Below are 23,071 nucleotides of genomic sequence, written 5' to 3' on the forward strand. Positions count from 1 at the left end.
ACAGTCACTGGATCGACTACCACAGACAGAGTGTGTATCTAAGGGGTACATTTCAACCTGAACGCCTGTGAGACACAAGCCACCTGACTCTTCTCCACTACTTTTAGGGAAAAAAAGTAGAAAATCAGAGGATCATTCGCATTTATTGTGATGGAGATGAATAAGACATTCAGTATTTTTTCAAGGACTTTGTTTAATGAACACACTTATTAACTATGCACGAGTAGGTTTGACCTTGAGGCAACATTTTAATTACTTATTGTAGACATACTTCCTTTTCACTCACAGTAAATAATGCTTCTTGATACCAGAGCGTTTGCTCAATTACAGACATGGTAACGTTTTCTACACATAGCACCAGTCGCTTTACTATTATGTCACCATGAGGCGTTCCTACTACTGGTTGCTATAGTAATAATGTTTATCAGTAGCTGGTTTATCATTAGCACTTTATTTTCTGGCAGCTAAAATGAACATTTTTGAGAGACAGTTTATTGGTTGTGTCTAAAATTTAACAGTGTATATCGGCATCATATCATACAAGATATATATATGAAGGAGAAGCAGTGTGTTTTCAAATTTGTTCCTGTGAGTCTCTGTATGTGTGAACGTGGCATAACAGTCAGAACTAATAATGGATTAAAAGCATTAGAAAAAAATATGCATGGAAACAATGCTAATAATAAATAATGATTTGTTTGTGACTAAAATTTCTTCCTTTTGAAGAAATATGCCTGCTGTTTAGCTTCATCCCTATCAAAAAATAGCTTTAGCATTAGCATTTCTCCTTGTCAAGAAAATACCCCTCCCTGTCACCAGAATTTTAACCAATAGCTAATTTCCTATTTTGCTCAAGGGCACCTCAGTCTTGGCCGGCCCGAGATTCGAACCCACAACCTTAGGGTTACAAGGCAGACTCTCTAACCATTAGGCCACGACTCCCAATATCTAGAGATGCTTATATTTTCTCATTTTTAATTATAATTATTTAACGTCTACACATACTCGTGTGATCATGCAAGTGGGAAAATTAGTTTCTATGTCAACTCTTATTTGTGGTAATTGTGGACTTATACTACAGATTCAAATAAAAGACACTAGAATGTCCCTTTAAGCGCCGTTCATTAAATATTGAACATGAGTAATGGGCTAATCCTGGCCCACATAACACTATGGAATGATGGTGATTAACTCATCTGAATCTGATTGCCTGAATATGATCATAACTCATAATGAGACTGAAACTGAAATGACATACAAGAAATGGTTTCATCTGGCCTATATTCCAAATGCTATTAAAATATGTAAATGCGGCTGCTTATAGCTGAGCTGCTTTGGCCTCTTATGTGCCTGAATGCAACCAAATCTGCCCTGAATTCTCTGCTCTGACTAGACGAAATCCACGTCAAACACTTTTAAGCACCATTATGGTCTCAGTACTCACATGTACTCTCTGTGGGCAGAGTGCACGGCTGCCGCATTGCTGTAGCGCCACAGCACAATGATGGAGCTCAGTACGTCTAGTGCGGCGTCAAACTGAAATGCAACACACAAAACTATCGATCAGTCCAAACCACGGGTGAAAACGTATCGTTGATATGATTGGAGTGGGGGGTGGGGGTGTTTGGTTAATGTGTACTCACAGCAAAGCCAAATGCAGAGGCGCTGCTTCTCATGGCAGAAACAGCTGGAAAAGATAACAAAATTTTCACATAAGAATCAAACCATTAAATTCATACCATTAAAATGGCTGAAAAATCTGAACTGAACCCAACGATTAAAGACATGAGATATGATCAGTTTATATCTAGCAATACTGACTAACATTTTTTGAATAATGGTCACAGGGAGTCTAGCCCAGGGGACAAGGCAGGGGACACCCAGGACAGGGTACCAACCAAACACAGGGAAAATTTAAAGATGCATGCCTTGGGGTTGGGGAAGGAAAACAGAATACCCAGAGGTAAGCTCTTGATGAACATGCCAAAACTATGCACACAGGAGGTGTGAATTGAACCCCAGTCTCTGGAGGTACGGGGACAAACGTGCTAACAAATAAGCCACCATGTGCCCATAACATACGTCAAGCTAATACTGGGTTTCAGTAAAGGTTCAGTGTCAAACCTTTGTTTCTCCAACAGAATGATTCCCAAGTCGGTACAGTCTATAAAGCTAAGAAACCTTACAGAGCTAAAGAGGATTAGTATTTCCATTGGAGAAACTCTCAATTATTTTATGTTCAAGACATTTAGACATATCTATACAGTAGTTAGTTACCAGTTCTCCACTGGGGCTCTACTTGGAAATCCATTTTAAAGAAAGTGGACAGGAAACTGTTGGATATTTTTCTAAGGGAAACATATCAGAAATGCTCTGACATTCTGGAGCGAACATCCCTTCTAGAATTGCTTGTACAGTCTAGATCTGGCTGAATAGAATAGTCTTGTTTTAATATCCAGGTTCCGGACTCTATTAAGGACTCCAGGATGGGAAGAACCTTAGGTTTGAGAAGTTCGTGTTGGTGTTTTATATGGCTTTATGCATTCAGTCATTAACACTGCTCTGAACCCAGTATCACCTCACTTCTCAGACCAAACACCAAATCTAGCATCCGTATCTCTTAGCATTTCCTCAAGTATGCCACCACCTTCAATGCTATGGATGAACCAGGAATTCCAGAACTAGCTCAGCTTAAATGTTTGATTCTGGACCTGATGCTGCACAGTATGGAAGCTCATGTCCATGAAAAGATGTCCATTATAAGTAAATAAGCAGGTTTGTTTTGATGGAGATTTTCCTAGAGTCAGAGTTAAAACATGTCTTTGGGCTGGGGAAGAAAACCAGAGAAAACCCTGATGAACATGGAAACTCTCTGTACAATGGAGGTTGGAATCAAACCCCCAAACCCTAATGCTGTGTTTAGGAATGACTAAAATAAATAGCTATTATTTTATTACAGATTTTCAGTTTTTAATCAAGCTATGAGTGAATGCACTTGTCTCAACAATATGGTGGCTCAATTTAAATGTTTTTTCTGGACCTTGTAGTACACCGCATGGAAGCTCATGTCCATCAATAACCCCACTCTTATAGGTCAATAAGCAGGTTTGGACAGATGGAGATTTTTCTAGGGTCATAATCAGTCTGAGAAGCATCTGTACATGAGTCTGGTTTGGTCATGTTCTGTGACTAGCTGAGTAGGACTGGATAGTGACTTGTAACATGTGGCTCTAAAACTGCTTGTAATGATAGAATCCCCCACACCAGAGTGTAAATTTGAAATGTTATTATCTATAGTGGACAGCCGGGGTTCGGGATAAAGTGGAAGCAAGATTTATGTAACAGTCCTGGACACACCTCTCCACTTTATCCTTAAATGAGTTCATTGAAATAAATGAAATGAAAGTGATAATTTTTGATCAAAGATAAGGAAAATTTAAAAAATAAATAAAACAGTTTTATGCAATGTGCAGTTGACTGTGGAATTGGTTGCATCTAGTCATCAAAGTACATTTAGCGTTCTTCATTTACCATCTGTCTTGCTGTTTTCTTCACCACCCAGGTACAACCCCTAGTGTGCAAACCACATACACACATCTTATCAAAAGGTCATATAGCTGCAGTTAATACTTGCAGTACAGAATCTTGAAGGTCTCTTTATTTACTAGATTAGGTCTCTAAAAGTTTTTTCTTAGTCCTTAAACAAATTCCTACCCTTGTTTATGAAACTCCATGCCCCCGGGATCTACAATAACATATATACAGTACTTTTGCTAAAGCCGTGGCTTTTTCCATCGCATTTTCTGTATATCCTCTAGGTTATTTTTACAAATAAGAAATAAAAAGAATTGACGATTTTGCTTCTAAACACAGACCTACTGACTTATTTAGGATTATATAAAGGCTGGAGAAATTAAATTCATATCCGCTGTTCTTGTACAGTAACTTGAACTTTATGGTCACACACACACACACACACACACACACACACACACACGCACACATGAATGTACAAAACAGAGCTCAGTCAGCAGTCCATAATGACACAAAGGTCTGCACTTTGAATCTTTGCAGTGCTTCTGCTCTCCTATTAGAAACCATCTACAGTTACATACAGTACATATATATATATATATATATATATATATATATATATATATATATATATATATATATAGAGAGAGAGAGAGAGAGAGAGAGAGAGAGAGAGAGAGAGCAAATTATTCAAGCCCATGATGGATGAATATTCTTTATATATTGAAAGCATCAACTGTGGGACTGAACTAAATTATATTCCAAATTTTGCAATTCATGTCTAGGTACAGTAATACTGAATGGATTATAAATCCCAAAACTCAAATCTCAATTCCATCCAGCCTCTAGTCTAATCCTGTTTTTTAATTTTATTTTTTATTCTTATTGTGCTGCTTTATTTTAATTTTCCATCTCAGTCTTAGTAACGAGAGCTTCAAATCTAATCTAATGTGGCATATTACAGAGATATACTGTACAGTACCATCATTGTGTGGCTAATCTTTCCAATGCAGTCAGCAAAATTTAGTAGAATTCAGCAGAGCTGACTGTGCTCTCCGATAGCTTTGAGTCTGTGGTCTGAGTTATGACACATCTGAAAATGTATAATGGCACACCATGGATAGATTCTTGTGCTTCCCATATTAGGATAAAGGGAGATGGATAGCACAAAGAGTGTATAATTGGGGGACAGAAAAAAGACAAACAAAATATAATACTCTATGGTGACTTGCATACCACTTACATTTCATTATTTAACAGATGCTCTTATCCTTTTGCAAAGAGTCGATGGCTCAAAAATACAAAGCCAAGAGAATCTGAATTCATAACATGAAAAATTAGATGACATGTATAAGAGCTACGAACATTTCTTACAAGATAAAAGTATTCATTTTCCATACAAATTGTCTTTTGCTAATTCATAGGTATTAAGAATCTATGGATGCCTCAGTTTAGATCTAGATTAGTTAATTATTTTTATTATTATTATTATTTTTTACATTTGTATAGCATTTTGACAATTGTCTCATTACAGTGTCACCTGACAAGATGAACAGTCACGTGCGAGTGATTTTGAGAGTGAACTAATTGTGATAGCTAGACCACTGGGTCAGAGCATCTCCAAACAAGGTTTTGTGGCATGTTCCTTGGATGCAGTGGTTTGTATCTACCAAAAGTGCTCCAAGAAAGGACAACTGGTGAACCAGCAAAAAGGTCATGGTGACCCAAGACTCACTGATGTGTGTGGGAAGTGAAGGCAAGCTCATCCGGCCCGATCCCACAAAAGAGCTACTATAGTGCAAGTTGCAGAAAAAGTGAATGCTGGTTCTGACAGAAAGGTGTCAGAAGACACAGAGCTTCAGAGCTTACTGCACGTACTGCAAGCTGTATCCCTCGCCTATACAAAGGGGACCTGCACAAAAATTAGGCAGGTGGTTTTAATGTCAGACAATAATAGCAATGGAGAGGAAGAAACCCTGATATGAACTGGACTCAACCGATATTATACAGTAAATAAGTGATATACAAGTGTATAGGAGTAATGGCAAGCACTAGTAAGACTTTTAAGCAGGGTCCACCACTGGCCATGGTTACTGGGGAAGTGGTGGCTCAAGTGGCTAAGGCTCTGGGTTGTTGAATAGAGGATCAGAGTACAAGGCTCACCACTGTTGGGCCCTTGATCAAGGCCCTTAACCCTCACTGCTAGTACAAAACCAAACCCTTTTATGCCACATTTTACTGTTTGACTGCTTTCAGTAAACCTGAATCCATTTATAAGCCCAATGACAAGTTTAAAATGATTGTTTAAGAACAGAGACAACACTAACATGTGTAGGACAAGCATACAAGGATTAAGCTTTGCTAAAACTACAAATAGTTTTGGTTTTGTCATTTATTTATTTATTTATTTATTTATTTTTATTATTATTTTTTTTACAGCAATTGGGGCTCTGTTCTTTTTTTTTCAGACCTCAAAGAAGATGATGACTGCCTGTGAAACGAAACGCACTTGAAGGTTGGTACAGTACGACAGCATGTAATCACAGCACTTCATTTACTGCATAATCCAAATTACAGTGCGTTGTAATTAAATGGATTGTCATGTTGACTTACAATGCAGGGTATTAACTCTATTATCCATCTCTTGTATTGCAGGAGAGTTAGTCTAGCCCGAGGCAGTGCTGAAACCAGCTCAATTAGCTTTTCATTTGCCGGCACATTTAATTGGAATTAATTCCCAACCTGTCCTGTCACTTCCAGGTTAGAGGTTTGTTTTCAGGTTTTAGATAGAAATAGTACAAGGATTTTTTAATACATGATTTTGTGTGTGTATCTGTGTCTGTGTACTGTACATACCCACATAGCCTTCCAGAAAACTAGTGAAATTAGTCTGTTTTCTTGCGATGTACACCACAGATGAATGCATTTCCATCTCATTATGGCACATAGAGGTCGAGGCGTTCTCGCTGTCGTTCTTCTTTGCTGTGTTCTTAAAGATGTTCTTTCTTTAGGTAGGTCGTATCTTTGGTTTAAGGCAGGTGTTTTTACACGTCACCTACTGTATCATTGGAACCTTATCGGTAAGTTCTCTGCTGCCTCTAAATAAGGAGGAACCACACTTCCCGAGCACTTAATTACTTATAGCTTATTCATGTCAATCGTTTAATCAGTCAAACGAGTGACAGCAGTGCAATTCATAAAATCTGTGCAGATGGTGTGATCTTAGTGAACAAACAATGACACATCCAGAGGTCAGAGGTCAGAGGCCAGATTGAAAAAGGCAGAAAAAGCCTCTCACAACAGAACAGTCCACATCCCCTGCCATCCTGGCCTGGAATTGTTCATCCATGTAACAGAACCCTGGTATACGTTTGCATTATTTTTATTTACATTATTTAGCAGAAGTCCTTATCCAGGGCAAATGAGATTTTTACATATTTATACAACTGAGCCATTGAGCATTGGTCTTGCTCGGGGGGCCCAAAGGAGGGATTTAAACTTACGACCCCTTCTGAACAGTAGTCCAAGTCTTAACCACTATACGCCCACTTGCCCCCTCCCCTCCCCAATTGTTTAATTATACACAGAGTTCTTGGTTAACAGAACCATGCTGCGAGATTCTACCCACATCTGTGAGATTCTTCCAGGCTGGTAATGACCTTGCAGTTGGACTACCAGGTTCAACTCTTGCCTAAGTAATGAGCAAAAAAATGGTCTCCTCTGAACAATTGTAAAAAGGCAGTGGCCCGATTGTGTAGTGTGTGGTATCAGCTGATTTACGGCTAGCACCGGAAACAAACACTCCAAATTGCTGTTGTCTTTTCCTTTGTGGTGGATCTGATTGTCTCCCTACATCTATTGGTGATACTACATCTAGACTTGGATGGGGGCAACTTTCAACCAAACTGAAATACACCCATGTGAATACACTCGGCACCAGCTGTCCTATCTCTGATAACTGCCTTTTAACACCCATGAGCAGAAAGAGTGGGAGAACTACAGGTGGCCAGATAACTCCAGGGTGACCTTGTATGTCAAAGTGGGATTCCTCATCAAGGCCATTTCACCAAATTTTGTAAATCAATGAATGGACCCTGCAGTGTTTCATGAAAATAAGCCTGCGGTTCATTCCTAGTTGTGTTTGTTATGTGCCAAAGAATAGAATATAGACCAGAGTGTAACAGTCTAATCCTCAGACCAACTGTTCATTTGCAGTTAGAGGAAGAACTGGAGTGTATAAACATAATTAGGGCAAAGCTAACAATAGTCATTAAAGTCCATGGTGAGGGTCATAATCAAGATAAACACACAGGTGAAAAAGAAAAAAGAAAAACAACCAGGAAACGCAACACACAATGACATGATTGGTGTAAATAGATTTTTTTTTAAATTAGATCATAACACAAAATAGGTGAACACAATCGGTTAACAAGCAAATGACAGGACGGAGGTAGACGCGGGGCTAGAACAAAATACAAAATAAAATGGCCTAGGTCGCCATGGTAACTGCAGTGGAAAGGGGGAAACAAAGACAAAACGGTACAAAGTGGTACCTTTGGTCTTAATAGTAAGAAATTAAGAAATAAATCTCTGTTAAAAAGAAAATATGTCTAATTTATATGATTTCTTAATGAAGGACCTAGTGCATTTAATTACGTCTCGGGGGTCCTTGTCCAGCTGTCCAGTGTCTTTGCACCTTCTGTGTTGACTGTAAAGGGTATAAAGGGTAGCATATAACCACACCTCTCTCTCTCTCTCTCTCTCTCTCTCTCTCTCTCTCTCTCTCTCTGTACCTCTCTCTCTCTCTACCTCCTCCCCTCATTTTTCTTTCTGTCTTCCATCCCTCTGTCTCTTATTTTTAGACTCAGGGCCCTGGGGGTTAGCGCTGGCTTTGAAAGCTTGGTAGTGCTGAATGCATTAATATAAGAGAGCTCTCTCTCTCTCTCTCTCTCTCTCTCTCTCTCTCTCTCTCTCTCTATCACACACACACACACACACACACACACACACACACACACACACACACACACACACACACACACACACACTCCTATCCACTGCTGTGATATTTACATTTGAGGTTGGCAAATGGCAGTTTGTGATTCTCACAGACGCACAAAACTCATCTGTTTCACACAAACTATAATATATGTGTATAGTTAAAGATTCTTAGTGTAAAATTGTATTAACTTTAATCAGTTTTGTGGGGGGAAAAAAACATTTTTAGTATCTCAAAGCAAAGAGATTTGCATCAGCTTATCAGCCCTCAATACATCAGCTTTAAACTAGAAATGTGTACCATAAATTGTACATTTCTTCTTCTTCTGTTTCCCCCATTGGTTGATCTTTTGTACATTGTCTGTCTATTACATGTTGGTATGAAATTCGCTTACTTTTATCTTTTAGAGTCATATTAACATCTTTTAGAGTCTTTTAGAGTCATATTTTTTATAATTCACATTTATTTGGAAAGCACACTACATGCACCATTCTAGATATAAAAAAAAGCAAACTAAATTAGAAAAGCAGCCAATTTGTGTGTGTGTGTGTGTGTGTGAGTGTGAGAGAGAGAGAGAGAGAGAGAGAGAGAGAGAGAACCAAGCAAATGGGAGTATTTGTATGAAAGAGTCAATATTATATTCAAAGAGGAAATTTAATTCTGGCATTTATTTATTTGTCATTGTTGTGGGGTTTTAAAGTTCTTTTAGCTTGAAAGTCCATCGTATTGTATCAATCGTGTGTGTTTCTCACTATTTTATAAGTTTTCTGTGTTGTTGCTCCATGTTCGAGTATGCAAATTTGATTTGGTGCAGGTTTTACTCCGGATGCCCTTCCTGATGCACCCTCCCATTTTATTAAGGCTTGGGAGTTAGCGCTTCTGTAGCTGGCCTAGTAATCAAACCCAGGCCGCGGAAATGACAGCTGGACCACCAGGAGACTAGTTAGTTTGCTTTCTGTATTCGTTCGTTAATTATTGCTGTGTGGTTTCGACTGCTTTGTTTGTTTTTCCCAATTGTCTCACAAATTTGGTTGTTTACCGTTAGCACTCACTAGCTGTAACGTGTCTGTCTGTGTTTCCCCTTGTTTCTGTCTGCCGTCTCTCCCTGATGTTAATTGTTTGCTCCGCCCACTCATTCCTTACCATGGACACTAATTGCATTCCATCTCTTCCCCAGGTGTTTTGTCTTTGTCTCTGATTGTCTCTGCTTTGTGATTGGTCCCTGTTTACTATATATACACTGTTTGTTCATTTCCCTGTTGTGAGTCTGTTGTTGGTGTTTGGTGTTGTCTCTTGTCTGTTCTGACCTGTGTTCTGACCTGTGTTCTGACCTGTGTTCTGACCTGTGTTCTGACCTGTGTTCTGACCTGTGTTCTGACCTGTGTTCTGACCTGTGTTCTGACCTGTGTTCTGACCTGTGTTCTGACCTGTGTTCTGACCTGTGTTCTGACCTGTGTTGCCTGCCTGTTTCCGTTTTTGTTCATTAAAATAGTAAACTGCATTTGGATCCTCACTTGCCTTTGTCTCACCATGTCACATCGTGACACTAGCTTAGCTCTCCTCATATTCACAGCTGGGGTAGGTTAAGAGTTGCATCGAAGTTTCCTCCAAGACACACCTGCTACATCACAAAGCAATTGTACACTAATGGTCCACGGCTAAATTTGGCAGCTTGGACAATCTGCAATATCCTAATGATAGAGTAAAGACTTGAAAGGGCTCAGTATCTGAAATAAACAAGTTAACTGATTCATAATATAAATTGGAGACTTGAGATGGGTGATAAGTGAAGTGAAATTGGGTTGAGTTATATGAAATACAGTACAAATCAATACAAAGTTCTTGGAAAGGATCACCATTGTCCTGTGATGAAACCTGATCCTGATGGAAACTGTGGTCTCTTCCAGGACGACCCTGTCCCTGTGGAGTGATGTTTGGAAGGACAGTGTTTATCCCGCATCCATTTAGAGCTCCAAAGACTTGTAGAAACTATGCAGAGGCACGCTAAAGCTGTCCTGACTTCAACATGAAGTCACATTATGTTGATTTTTTCATTTAATGTACAAGTGTGTACAAGTGTGTGTGTGTCTATGTGCGTGTCTATGTGTCTATGCGTGTGTCTATGTGTGTGTCTGTGTGTGTGTGTGTGTGCACGCAGAACAGAATTGCCGTCACTGAGAGTGTTAATTGGCTCTTTCGGAAGCCATGAGGTGTCTGGGGGCATCAGTCTGGCATACATTTACACAACTCCTCCACCACACACAGACACACTCACACACAGACACACACACACACACACACACACACACACACAAAGCAATTTGAGAACACTATCAAGGCTCTCACTGAAGAATGAGATCTTTTTTCACTGTTCAGAAATGAATCACAGATATTCTCTCTCTCTCTCTCTCTCATATATAGTTTCCTTCTCACAGATATTGCAAATACCAAACACAACATGCATTGGAGTATTAGACGTCTCATCAGCTGCTGAATGCTAGTTTAGCCTTTTGTATGTGTCGCGGTGCTCCAGAGTAATCATCTAGGATCAAGTGTTTGCCTTTCATATGCTAAACTGATTATCCCCCCCCAAAAAAACCCTTCCCACCCCCCCCATTCCCGCCCCACTCGACTCTGTAATTGCACACTCCGAGTGCACTTTACACTATCGATCAAGAGTTACTGAGTGCACTCCTGGCAGCCAACTGCTATGTTTTGAAAAGGCAATTTAATGTAGAGCTTCAGATCAGAGACATAATACGTCAGAGAACAAAACCCAGGCTGATTTCTCCCCATCCTTCAACTGAAATGCTCCATTCCAATGTTTTTTGCTGATTTATTATTGTGCTTTATTTCAGGTACCTTTGTGAATGATAACATGAACAACATCACCACCAATCAAACAACAGAACCATGGAGATTTCCTAAAGTGCATATGGTCATGGCTTAGTGTCCTTGTCATGTATCCAGAAAAAAGGGATCGACACAAAAGGATGAACTGATTAAACAAAATAATTGATAGACTGATCAGTAAAAAAAATGTCTGAATCAGAGCATTTTCCTAAATTCATCATTGAAATCCACAGGTTTCAGAAAGTTATCTGACTATTTTTTTTTGTGTGTGTGTGTGTGTGTGTGTGTGTGTGTGTTATAGATTATGATAATAATGTAATCAGTTCATTTTCACTTTTTACTCCACACACAATAATCCATACCAACATCACAAAAACATGTTTTGAGAATTTTAAAAAAGTGTATTTCATATAAAAGCTGAATTTTAGATAAGTCTTCAGACCCTTTATTCAGCACTCAGTAACCCAGGCAAATATATATAAATATATAAATATATACAAAAGTTTGGACACACCTTCCAAAAGTTTGGACACACCACCTTTTCAACAGGACAATGACCCCAAACACACCTCCAGGCTGTGTAAGGGCTATTTGACCATGAAGGAGAGTGATGGGGTGCTGCGCCAGATGACCTGGCCTCCACAGTCACTGAGAACCCAATCGAGATGGTTTGGGGTGAGCTGGACCGCAGAGTGAAGGCAAAAGGGCCAACAAGTGCTAAGCATCTCTGGGAACTCCTTCAAGACTGTTGGAAGACCATTTCAGGTGACGACCTCTTGAAGCTCATCAAGAGAATGCCAAGAGTGTGCAAAGCAGTAATCAAAGCAAAAAGTGGCTACTTTGAAGAACCTAGAATATGACATATTTTCAGTTGTTTCACACTTTTTTGTTATGTACGTATATAATTCCACATGTGTTAATTTATAGATTTGATGCCTTCAGTGTGAATCTACAATTTTCATAGTCATGAAAATAAAGAAAACTCTTTGAATGAGAAGGTGTGTCCAAACTTTTGGTCTGTACTGTATATACATATTGTTCCTTAGAAATCCTCAAGACATCAGTCAGACAGTAGGAAGAAGATCTTCACATCGCTCATTTGAATAACCCTCAGGTGACTTCTATGTATGCTTCAGATCATGTGTACTCTGTGGCAGGTTTCCTGTAAGGATCTACCTGTATGTACACTCCTTCAACCTTCCAGTAATTCTGACTAGTCTCTGTTATAGTGCGATGCTGCCACCACCATGCTTCACAGTAGCAACGGTATTACCAGTTGATAAGCCGTACCTATCGTAACCATAAAATATGTACCATAAAACCCTTATTAATGAAGTATTTCTGAGATGTTTGACTTTCTGGTGGTTTCTTCCATCTCTGTGGAGGATTAAACCTCTGTTACAGTGCCCACTGGGTTGGGTCAACGGTCATCTCCATGACTAAACCCTTTCTAACCTGGTTGCTGAGTTTCCCCAAACTTTAAACTCTAGGAAATTTAGAGATCACTGTGCCCCTGGGAATCTATAACGCTATAAGTGAATCGATAACACAATAAAATATCCAAAAAGTGAAGGGGTATGAATACTTTCCAAGCTCTTTTTAAACTTTTTAATTGCCAAAAACACAATAAACAGTATCTCAGAAATTGCAATCTGTGTAGTTTTAAACGTAGTTTTTTTTTAAAATATCTTTGTGACTTTGCAGTGATATACAGTAAGTTTGTTTTAGTTTTAGTCTCCGCTGTAATAACACTAATGCTTGATCAACGCTGTCTCTGAGATAGCCAGATAGTCATATTTGTGTTATATGTTGATTTATGAGTATAAAAGTACAGTAGCTAGTTATGAAATTTGTGGCATTGACTCTTCTGTACAACACGGATCATGGATCTAGAGTCGAACACGTGTCTTTTTGTGGCTCCCTCTGATCCATCCTGGTGCTTTGCATGTGGAAATAACCACAGTCAAAGCAGCAGAGGTGTGATGAACCATGAAGATAGGACCAGATCTGCCTGACAAAAAGACATCAATTCAATCACACTCCTGATTTCTTCGCCTGTCTTTGCTTCCTTAAAATAAATGTGTCTAAAATCACTTTACACCACTTTACCTTGCACCACATATATATATCACAAAGCTTTTTGTATTGATGGACCATTATGTCACTTTTTACATGGATTTTGTGCCATGAACGAAGTCAGCCGGTTTGCAAACAACAGGGCGATCACGATTATGCAACAGCGTGGCGGTAATGAGAGGATTCTGGCGTATGTGTTTGGGATAGATGCCAAGTATCTAACAGGATGTACATCAACTATGAAATATCACGTTGAAGCCTTGTGTGTGTGTGTGTGTGTGTGTGTGTGTGTGTGTGTGTGTGTGTGTGTGTGTGTGTGTGTGTGTGTGTGTAATCGTGGGCATGTCCTGTATGTCTGTGTAAGTATGTACAGATTGCAGTATGTATGTGAAATACAGGAAGAGATGAATAGATAAGTAGAAATAATAAGCTCATTACAACATTCTACTATAGTGATAATGTTTGTGCGTGTGTGAGTGTGTGTGTTGGCTAGCTATTCAAATGCACCTAGGACCTTGACTGTAGCTTTTCAGTTTTCCAGGGTGAATATACGGTACTATAATTTCATTTAAAGGTGGGGTCTCCGTTGTTTGAAAGCCAATGTTGACGTTTGAAATCACCAAAACAAACACGCCCCTAACCCAAATGGGTCCCACCCCAAACATACACCAGACAGGTATAACCCAAGTATAACCCAGACAAGTATTATGGCGGAACCTGTTGGGGCACCTAACCGAGGGTATATTTTTACCAATAAATGAACTCAATGAGTAATACTATGGTAATACAAATGTGTTTTTGTAGTACTGTGTGTTGTACCGTGAAAGGTTTAGCTCCGTTTCACACGGAAGGAGATGGTCAACACCCAGAACCCGAGGCAGAGCTAATGTTAGAGGCAGATGTCGTAACGTTGCTGCCGATAACATGGAAACAGAAAACTTGGTGTGTGCAAATGTTTCAGGCAAAAAGATTTGCAGTAACGTAAGTAAGTGTATTGATTGATTTAATATTCTGAACTTTAATTGATAGAAAGTGGGATTCTGTTAGTCCTACATCTTGCCTTATCGTAAGCCTTTCTTCACTTTCTTTCTTTGTTTTGATCACATTACCGTGTCAATGTTAAAACCTCTTTCTGCTAATGTCACACACACGCACTGGACACTCTCTCCGCCCATATTGACAAGACACGCCCCTTTCTGCTTATTGGATACACGTTAGTTTTATTTTTTGTTTTGTTTGGCGGCCCAACGCGGTTTTCTGAAGCATTTCTCAAACAACGAAGACCCCACCTTTAACTCATCGCCTCAGACCCAACATCAGTATTTGTTTTAGGGACAGTTTAGCAAGAAGGACGGATCTATTGAAGCTTTAAAGTCTAAATTAGAGTCTTACGGTATACATAGCCGGGCTGCTGAATCAGCACGGGAGTAGGAAGAGATCCAAAATTATGTTTGTAGATGACACGCCTACTGTAAGTCTATATGTAAAGGAAGAATAATAGGTTTCGAAGGTGGCTAAAACAGCCTGGTGAGACACATCGCTCTTTACAGGCCCTAGCAAAGTGTAATGCAATATGTATAAAATAATGTAATAAATATGAATTTTTCCACTGTGCTATTGAAAACACTGAAAATGACTGTGGAGAAACCCAGAGGCGGAAATGATCTGCACTGTGTATGAATTGGACAGTACTTCAATCTGAACTCTGCTGCATCATTCATAATTAGTCCCAAGGCCACCTCCAGTCTCAGAAGCTCTAACCACTGTATACGTGCCGCTGAATTATTTCCAATGAAAAACCTTCAATAGCTGAAAAGCTTGTCTTTTTTTTTGTAGACTAGCAGTTCTGTATGATTAAATTGTTTATCGTGAAGGTGATATTGATTGGGGAAAAATCAATACTGCATAGTGAATATTTTCATCTGTACATGCCCACAATCGTTTATTTGTCAATTTAGCTAGACTCAAAACTAGTCGCCTAATATAAAGCACTGTGACCTTGACTAGCTGTAAATATATTGAGCAGTGTCAAAATGAATGTGGGATGAACATGAAAAAAAGACTTTTTGGTGTGTGTGGTGGGATCTCTATCCAGATCTCATCTCAGTCCAGCACGTCTCTCACAATCGAAGCCAGATGTTTTGTATATTTTTTTATTAGGTGATAATGTTAAAATATAGTAATATTATGAGAAACATATTACCATACAAATGCATGTTGGTTTAGCTTGCTAGAGTTGCTGATGCATGCTAGGTTTAAGTATTTAACTGTGCTGATAGACATCTCTTAATTGTCCATAGTGTTTGAGTCTGGGTGTGATTGTTTGGCACTTTGTCCAGGGTTTGCCCCCCCTTCATTGTGCCCCAAGTCCCTTGGGATAGACTCCAGGTTCCATGTGACCTTGAATATGATAACCTTAACAGAAGACGGGTGAGATAAAACTTCATGTGGTCTTTGAGGACAGACTGACAGACTGTATATTTTCACACCTCAAGTGTCACCCAAATGAGGATGAGGTTCCACTTTTGAGTCTGGTTCCTCTCAAGGTTTCTTCCTTTATTATCCAAGGGAGTTTTTGCTCACCACAATCACCTGAGTCATTTCAGGCTTGCTCATTGAGGATAAATACAAATACATTTAAATATATGTCTAATAATAATCTTGAATTTTTGTATTATATTAATCTTCATATTAACCTTTTGTTTTATGTTTATGTTCCTCGGAGCTGCTTTGAGACAATGTCCAATGTTAAAAACGCTATACATATAAATTTGAATTTGAATAAAATCCTTCGTGAAATTTATTTGTATTTATTCATGGGCACCAGTTAGTCCAGTTTCCAATAGAGAGTCATAAAGCCTAACACATTGAGTCTTTTGCTGACTCTGCACTCCAGAGACATACTGTTCTCTTTATATTAGGCCTTTATAGGGCCTCGGAAACTGCTGACGCAAACATTCCAAGCTTCTCAACATCTGTATGTAAACCCCAAACACACCTGATTGATCTTGGAAGGCTCACTTAAAAACTATTAAAATAAATAAGCAAGTATCCGTGAGAAGGAATCACAAATCAACACACAGGATACAAAGGTATTGTGATATCTCTCAGACTTCTTGCTGTAAATAAGATGTTCCTTATAAACCTTTAGTGTACATTCTGTTTCATTGCTTTCGAGGCCATGATACAATGTTGTACGCCATATGAAGCATCCATCATCCTTATCTTGTGTTGCTACGTGACAGCGTTTTTCCAAGCTCGGCAACAGAACTCTCAAAATCCCAGGGCAAGAGAAAGAAGGAGAGAGACAGACAAGAGATGAGTCATGGGGCTCACAGGGGAACACAACTCAAGGTAATCATCTCTTGCTCTCGCAGACACAGACAGTAAGCCGTTAAATCTAACAATGGAAGGAATAAAGAATTTTATCCTGAGGACCCCTTTATATTCGCTATGATCATCTCAGCATCATGTTTCAGATGACTTACATTTTATTCGAAGTCAAGTGAGATAACAAAATTTCTTCCCAGTCATTTATCAAGAACATGAAGAGAATAATCCCAGAGAAGATAAAGTTATCCAAAGTGGTGTATATCTGATCAACTTTACACTTACAGATTAAAAAAACACATTTCTATAACACGGTCCATAAATATTCAGAGTTATTGAGGTTTTAGCTGTGTATCAAAAATACTGGAGCTGGTGTTCAATAATAAATATTAATTGGAAGGCATTAACATCCAAATTGTGTGAACGCTGTAGGAATTACAGCACCAAGAGAGACCAAGGGACAGAAAAACAATCATAAATTAAACAGGTATGGTTGTTAACTAGTTGGAAATCATTTGCAGTCAATTACTGCCTGAAGTCATAGACTACGGACACACACTACAAAAGTCACACACTACGGACAATTTTCCAGAGATGCCAATCAACCTACCATGCATGACTTTGGACCGGGGGAGGAAACCGGAGTACCCGGAGGAAACCCCCGAGGCACGGGGAGAACATGCAAACTCCACACACACAAGGCGGAGGTGGGAATCGAACCCCAAAACCTGGAGGTGTGAGGCAAACGTGCTAACAACTAAGCCTCCGTGCCCCCCTTAAACAGTCATATCATCAAAAAATATAACAAAATGAAACTGGGTCTCGTAATTAAATTGTGCCAAAAACAAGTACTAAATTTGACTTAAAGATAGGTAATTATCACACGTAGGCACTGAGAAATCCCCACACTTGCTAATCGTGTACTCTGGCTAGGTAAACTGTACCAGGGTTGCGTGTACTTGACCCGCAATAACTAGTTTGTTGACTATTTTGATTGTTCTGCACTTAGGCATAGTGTGAGTATGTTCACGGTCATGTTCATTTGCACAAAGAAACGCCCTCAAGTCACTTCCCTGCTTCATTCAGCATGCTTGTTTCAAACAGACAAAGTAGTTTAACTAATAAAAACATAAATATATTGATTATAATATAATTTTTTTTATTTTTTCGGTTTTGGAAATGTCAAATATTGCAGTGTGGGTAATTTGAATAAAAGTTTAAATGTTTCCTTTTTTTTTTACATGCCGTCTATTCTCTCTCAGTTACGTGGGTATAAAAGAGAGTACGTCGTACGGCTAGCTGTCAATTTATCTGCTATTACCCTTTTCTACAACTAGGTAGAACCTCGAATGGTCAGGAGTGTGTGGAAATAGATGTACATCCTGATACATAAAGAAAACTTGCTCATTTCCATTCAGTGCATTGAAAGATGCGTCTGCACGGTTCACTGACAAAACTATGCACACAGTTAATAAACAAGGCAGCCCACATGTCCATGCCATAAGATGTTATAGATAAAGGGATTTTTCTTCAGCACGGAAATTCTTCTGTCATCCTCCATTCAACTTAAAGTAACTCAAGACCTTTTATCTTGTTAATTGTAAATATAATAATGAGAGAATAACACACCTGGCCATGAAACAATTGTATTATACAGCTACTGTATGCATGATGACTCATAATCGTCCGATCCAGTTTCACCCAGAAGAGTCTGGTTCCTCTCAAGGTTTCTTCCATTATTCATTATTTCATCTCAAATCCAATATATTGCAGTAGACTGCTAAACTAACAATAACTTTGTCAATGTATAAATATTGATGAATCTGGCTGCAATTTAAGAAGCACACAGAAATTGAGTCAATATTAGGTGTTTGTTTGTCGAAGATAATAATTACCACTGTGTTCTAGGAGCTGCACTGTTTCTGGCCAACTGGCGGAAGTTAAAAAAAAATATTGTTTAATGGTTTTCAGATTTTTGACTAGCACCTACAAACCTGGGAAAATAAAACCGATTTAGAACCTTGATGTCAAATAATATAGCAAATGCATGTAAAACCTCCACAGGTATTTGATAACATACTAAGTGAATATAGTTCTCCATTAAAAAGCACTGATCCTGTACCTGCTCTTGTCAATCTGATCTTAAGAAAATGTAAATGTTCCTCATATTTATTTCTCTTTTTGATTGGTTAACCACACAAAACCAACTAAAACAGATGAACACACACTCACTCTGTACACTCACTCTGTGGACATTGGTAAAGAAGCAATTACTACTTACTAAAAGCTGCGATGGCAAGGATCAGCGTCACCACGATGGACACCCATGATACCCACAACGCCTTCTTCCGATAACTTTGTGCCTCATGGGGTTTCAGACGCAGACTGCTTTCAAGAAGATCTGTCAATCAAATCCAATCAATCACAAAGGAGTGTCTGGAGGAAGTAATTACTGACCAAAGTATCTTTTAGCATAGATAACATATTTAAATGGTGTATAAAATATAGTAAACAAATATTGTATTAATAAAATATATTTATCTATAATATACACTACACTTATACTACACTATGCTATATTAAACTATACTGCACTGTAATACACTACACTTATACTACACTATGCTATATTAAACTATACTGCACTGTAATACACTACACTTATACTGTACTACACTATATTAAACTATACTGCACTGTAATACACTACACTTATACTACACTATGCTATATTAAACTATACTGCACTGTAATACACTACACTTATACTGTACTACACTATATTAAACTATACTGCACTGTAATACACTACACTTATACTACACTATGCTATATTAAACTATACTGCACTGTAATACACTACACTTATACTACACTACACTATATTAAACTATACTGCACTGTAATACACTACACTTATACTGTACTACACTATATTAAACTATACTGCACTGTAATACACTACACTTATACTGTACTACACTATATTAAACTATACTGCACTGTAATACACTACACTTATACTGTACTACACTATATTAAACTATACTGCACTGTAATACACTACACTTATACTGTACTACACTATATTAAACTATACTGCACTGTAATACACTACACTTATACTACACTACACTATAGTAAACTATACTGCACTGTAATACACTACACTTATACTACACTATGCTATATTAAACTATACTTCACTGTAATACACTACACTTATACTGTACTACACTATATTAAACTATACTGCACTGTAATACACTACACTTATACTACACTACACTATAGTAAACTATACTGCACTGTAATACACTACACTTATACTATACTACACAATACTAAACTGTTCTGCATTGTACTATGCTGTACAATAGAGCCTTGCATGGGACTGTTTTTATAAACCCTTACCCACCCGCTCACGCTGAATTTCTGACCAGGGCCGCCCGCGCCCGCAAGCTACGTGTTCCACTCCTGCCCGCACCCACAATGTTTGTGTCCATCCCGCCCACTCCTGCGGATTTTTTCTTGAGAGCTTGTGAAAATTTTGATTGTATACAAATGATCAGACTAATTATTAGTTCAGGCTAATGTCCAGAATAACTGAATTAAACATGATTGCATTTAAATAAGATAAATTAATACTAATGCTAATACTAATCTTCTTCTCAACGTCATCTGTTGACTCCATTCTTATTATTAGGCTACACGCCAAATCCCACCGGGTCCCACGGATCTCCCGCTAAATTTTCTGACCGCCCACTCCCGCCCGGGGCAAAGGTGAATACGCCCGCTCCGCGAGATTTGCGTTGGGTCCCGCGGGTAAGGCGCCCAATCCCAATGCAGCCCTCTACTGTACAACACTACACATACTATGCTAAATAAAATTAAACTGTAGTAATACTATTTAAAATACAATGTGCTTCACTACACTTATACTATACTATATGAAACTACACTGTACTACATTAAACAATACTAGTAGTTTAGGTGTTGGACTACATTTCATTTACATTTCCAGCATTTAGCAGATGCCCTTATCCTGAGCAACTTACATTATCTAATTTTTTTTATTCAACTGCGCAATTGAGGGTTAAAGACCTTGCTCAGGGGCCCAACAGTGGCAGCCTGGTGGACCTGGGATCAAACTCACAACCTTCCGATTGGTAGCCTAACACCTTAACCACTAGGCTCACACTCCTGACTACTGATCCTAAGAGAGTTCGAGAGTTCAAATCCCGGGGCCACCATGCTGCCACTCCTATGTCGTTCTGGAAAAGAACGTCTGCCAAATGCCATAAAGGTATACTATACTATACTATACTATATTAAACTATACTACATTGTAAAACACTATACCTATACTAAACTACACTTATAATATACTGTACTATATTAAGCTATAGTGAACTGTACCTCACTACACTCTACTCTACTCTACTATACTATAAACAAATCAAACTATACTGCACAGCATTACATTAGGCTATGCTATTCTATACAAAAGATGTTGATCCCACTGGTGTGTATTTGTGCTCACCTTTTGCATTCATAACTGCACACACATAGCATATAATATAGAAGTTTATTCGAAATCCAGTATAACATCATATTTTATTGTTTATGATAGTATATGTTTTCGGTTAATCTAGTAGAGTACCGTGTAAGTATATTTCCATCCATCTTGGTAACTATCTGTTCAGCCTGCTGTAATCAGGGAAGCACTTTCATAGTCTGATAGCTGATGGCTGGTTCTTCCCTCAGGCCATCTGACTCCTCAACATGGATAAGACTCCATAAGACTCTCTTGTCACTCTGAACTCCATTGATACTCAACGTGCTTAATTTTCTGTCATTATTACACATAACATACCTGCATATTTTTACATACCTATTTTGGCCTTTTTCTGATCTGATCACATTCTCTCTTTTGTTATTTTTTTATTCATCTTCAAAGAAGTAGGTCAGGTTTTCATTTCATGTGCTGATTATATATTTTATAGCTACTTTACTGTCTACGCAAGAAAGAAAGAAAATCATGAATTTCTTCAACAGTATTTTATACTGCATGACACTAGCATAGTATAGTTTAGAATAGCATAGCATAGTATGGTACAGAACAACTGTTTACTACACTATATCATATACTATTGTATGCACGTACTAATACATATATTGCAGTATAGCATCATATGAAACAGGCCTATATAGTTTTTAAGTTTTTATATGGAAAAGTATAATAGTATATATATATAAAACATAAAAACTGCCTATTAGAGTATAACAGTATTGTATCTATACAGTAAATATCATCTTATATATTAGAGCATAGTATGTTCACATAGGATTGCATAGTATAACATATAACAATTATTAGATTGACTATATGTATACATCACTGTTCTACTATTTGTGATGCAGAGTTGGTGAAAGTGTCCAGCTTGTGTCAACACACACACACACACACACACACACACACACACACACACACACACACACACAAAGTCTACTTTATTTGGACCAGTACAAATATCCAAGTAGCCAAAGAACATAAGCAAGTATCAGTAATGCATCAACATCTGCACATACACTACACGATGACAGCTGTGTGTGTGTGTGTGTGTGTGTGTGTGTGTGTGTGTGTGTGTGTGTGTGTGTGTGTGTGTGTGTGTGTGTGTGTGTGTGTGTGTGTGTGTGTGTGTGCCCGCGCGCGCATAAAGTGTTTTATCTGCCCGTACCTTTATCTTCCACGTCGCTGATCTTCATCTCCTGCTCCATGGTGAAAGTCTCACCGGATCCCTCTCCCTCTTTCTCTCCTTCTCTCTTTCCTTCCCTTTCTCCCTCTTTGTCTGGCTCTTTATCAGCGTCCCTCTGTCCGCTTACACACTCCGGGTGATGGTGGGTGTCCCCGTGCTGCGGATCCTCCGCCATGGCCGTCTGCGTGATGTGCGCGCTTTAAGCCTTTCGGCACGTTAGGAACGTGGCCCCTGCACGAGAGGCGACGGAAGGGAGACGAGACAGGAGGCTCAGGCGCACCTTCAGCCCAGAGCCACTCTCTCCCAGGACACACACACACACACTTTCACTAGACTCACACGCTCACGCTACCCCTATAAGATGCGGCAAGCGCGCTCTAATTAAGAACCTGACTCCAAAATATGTATGGATCAGAGCGCGCGCAAACCCGCATCCTTCTTCAGCTAGAGCTCATGCGTACTGTGCACTGCTCTAACGCAGAAACTGCTTCGTTTCAACTGCAGGACCCGGTCAGGTCTG

The 23,071-nt window shown here is 38.8% G+C and overlaps 1 protein-coding gene across 1 annotated transcript in view; it reads right to left on the reverse strand.

Annotated features, from left to right (window-relative positions):
• The window catches only part of tmem163b (transmembrane protein 163b), a 41,369-nt gene extending 18,298 nt beyond the window's left edge, over positions 1 to 23,071 (reverse strand). Inside the window, exons 1-4 of the mRNA XM_027168608.2 lie at positions 22,534 to 23,071; positions 19,074 to 19,193; positions 1,644 to 1,687; positions 1,445 to 1,536 (exon numbers count right to left, since the gene is read on the reverse strand). Of these exons, the coding sequence (XP_027024409.1) occupies positions 1,445 to 1,536; positions 1,644 to 1,687; positions 19,074 to 19,193; positions 22,534 to 22,726 (449 nt within the window). The 5' untranslated portion in view covers positions 22,727 to 23,071. The remainder of the gene's footprint in view (positions 1 to 1,444; positions 1,537 to 1,643; positions 1,688 to 19,073; positions 19,194 to 22,533) is intronic.

Source organism: Tachysurus fulvidraco, chromosome 1 (genome assembly GCF_022655615.1).
Source record: "Tachysurus fulvidraco isolate hzauxx_2018 chromosome 1, HZAU_PFXX_2.0, whole genome shotgun sequence".
Lineage (NCBI taxonomy): Eukaryota > Metazoa > Chordata > Actinopteri > Siluriformes > Bagridae > Tachysurus > Tachysurus fulvidraco.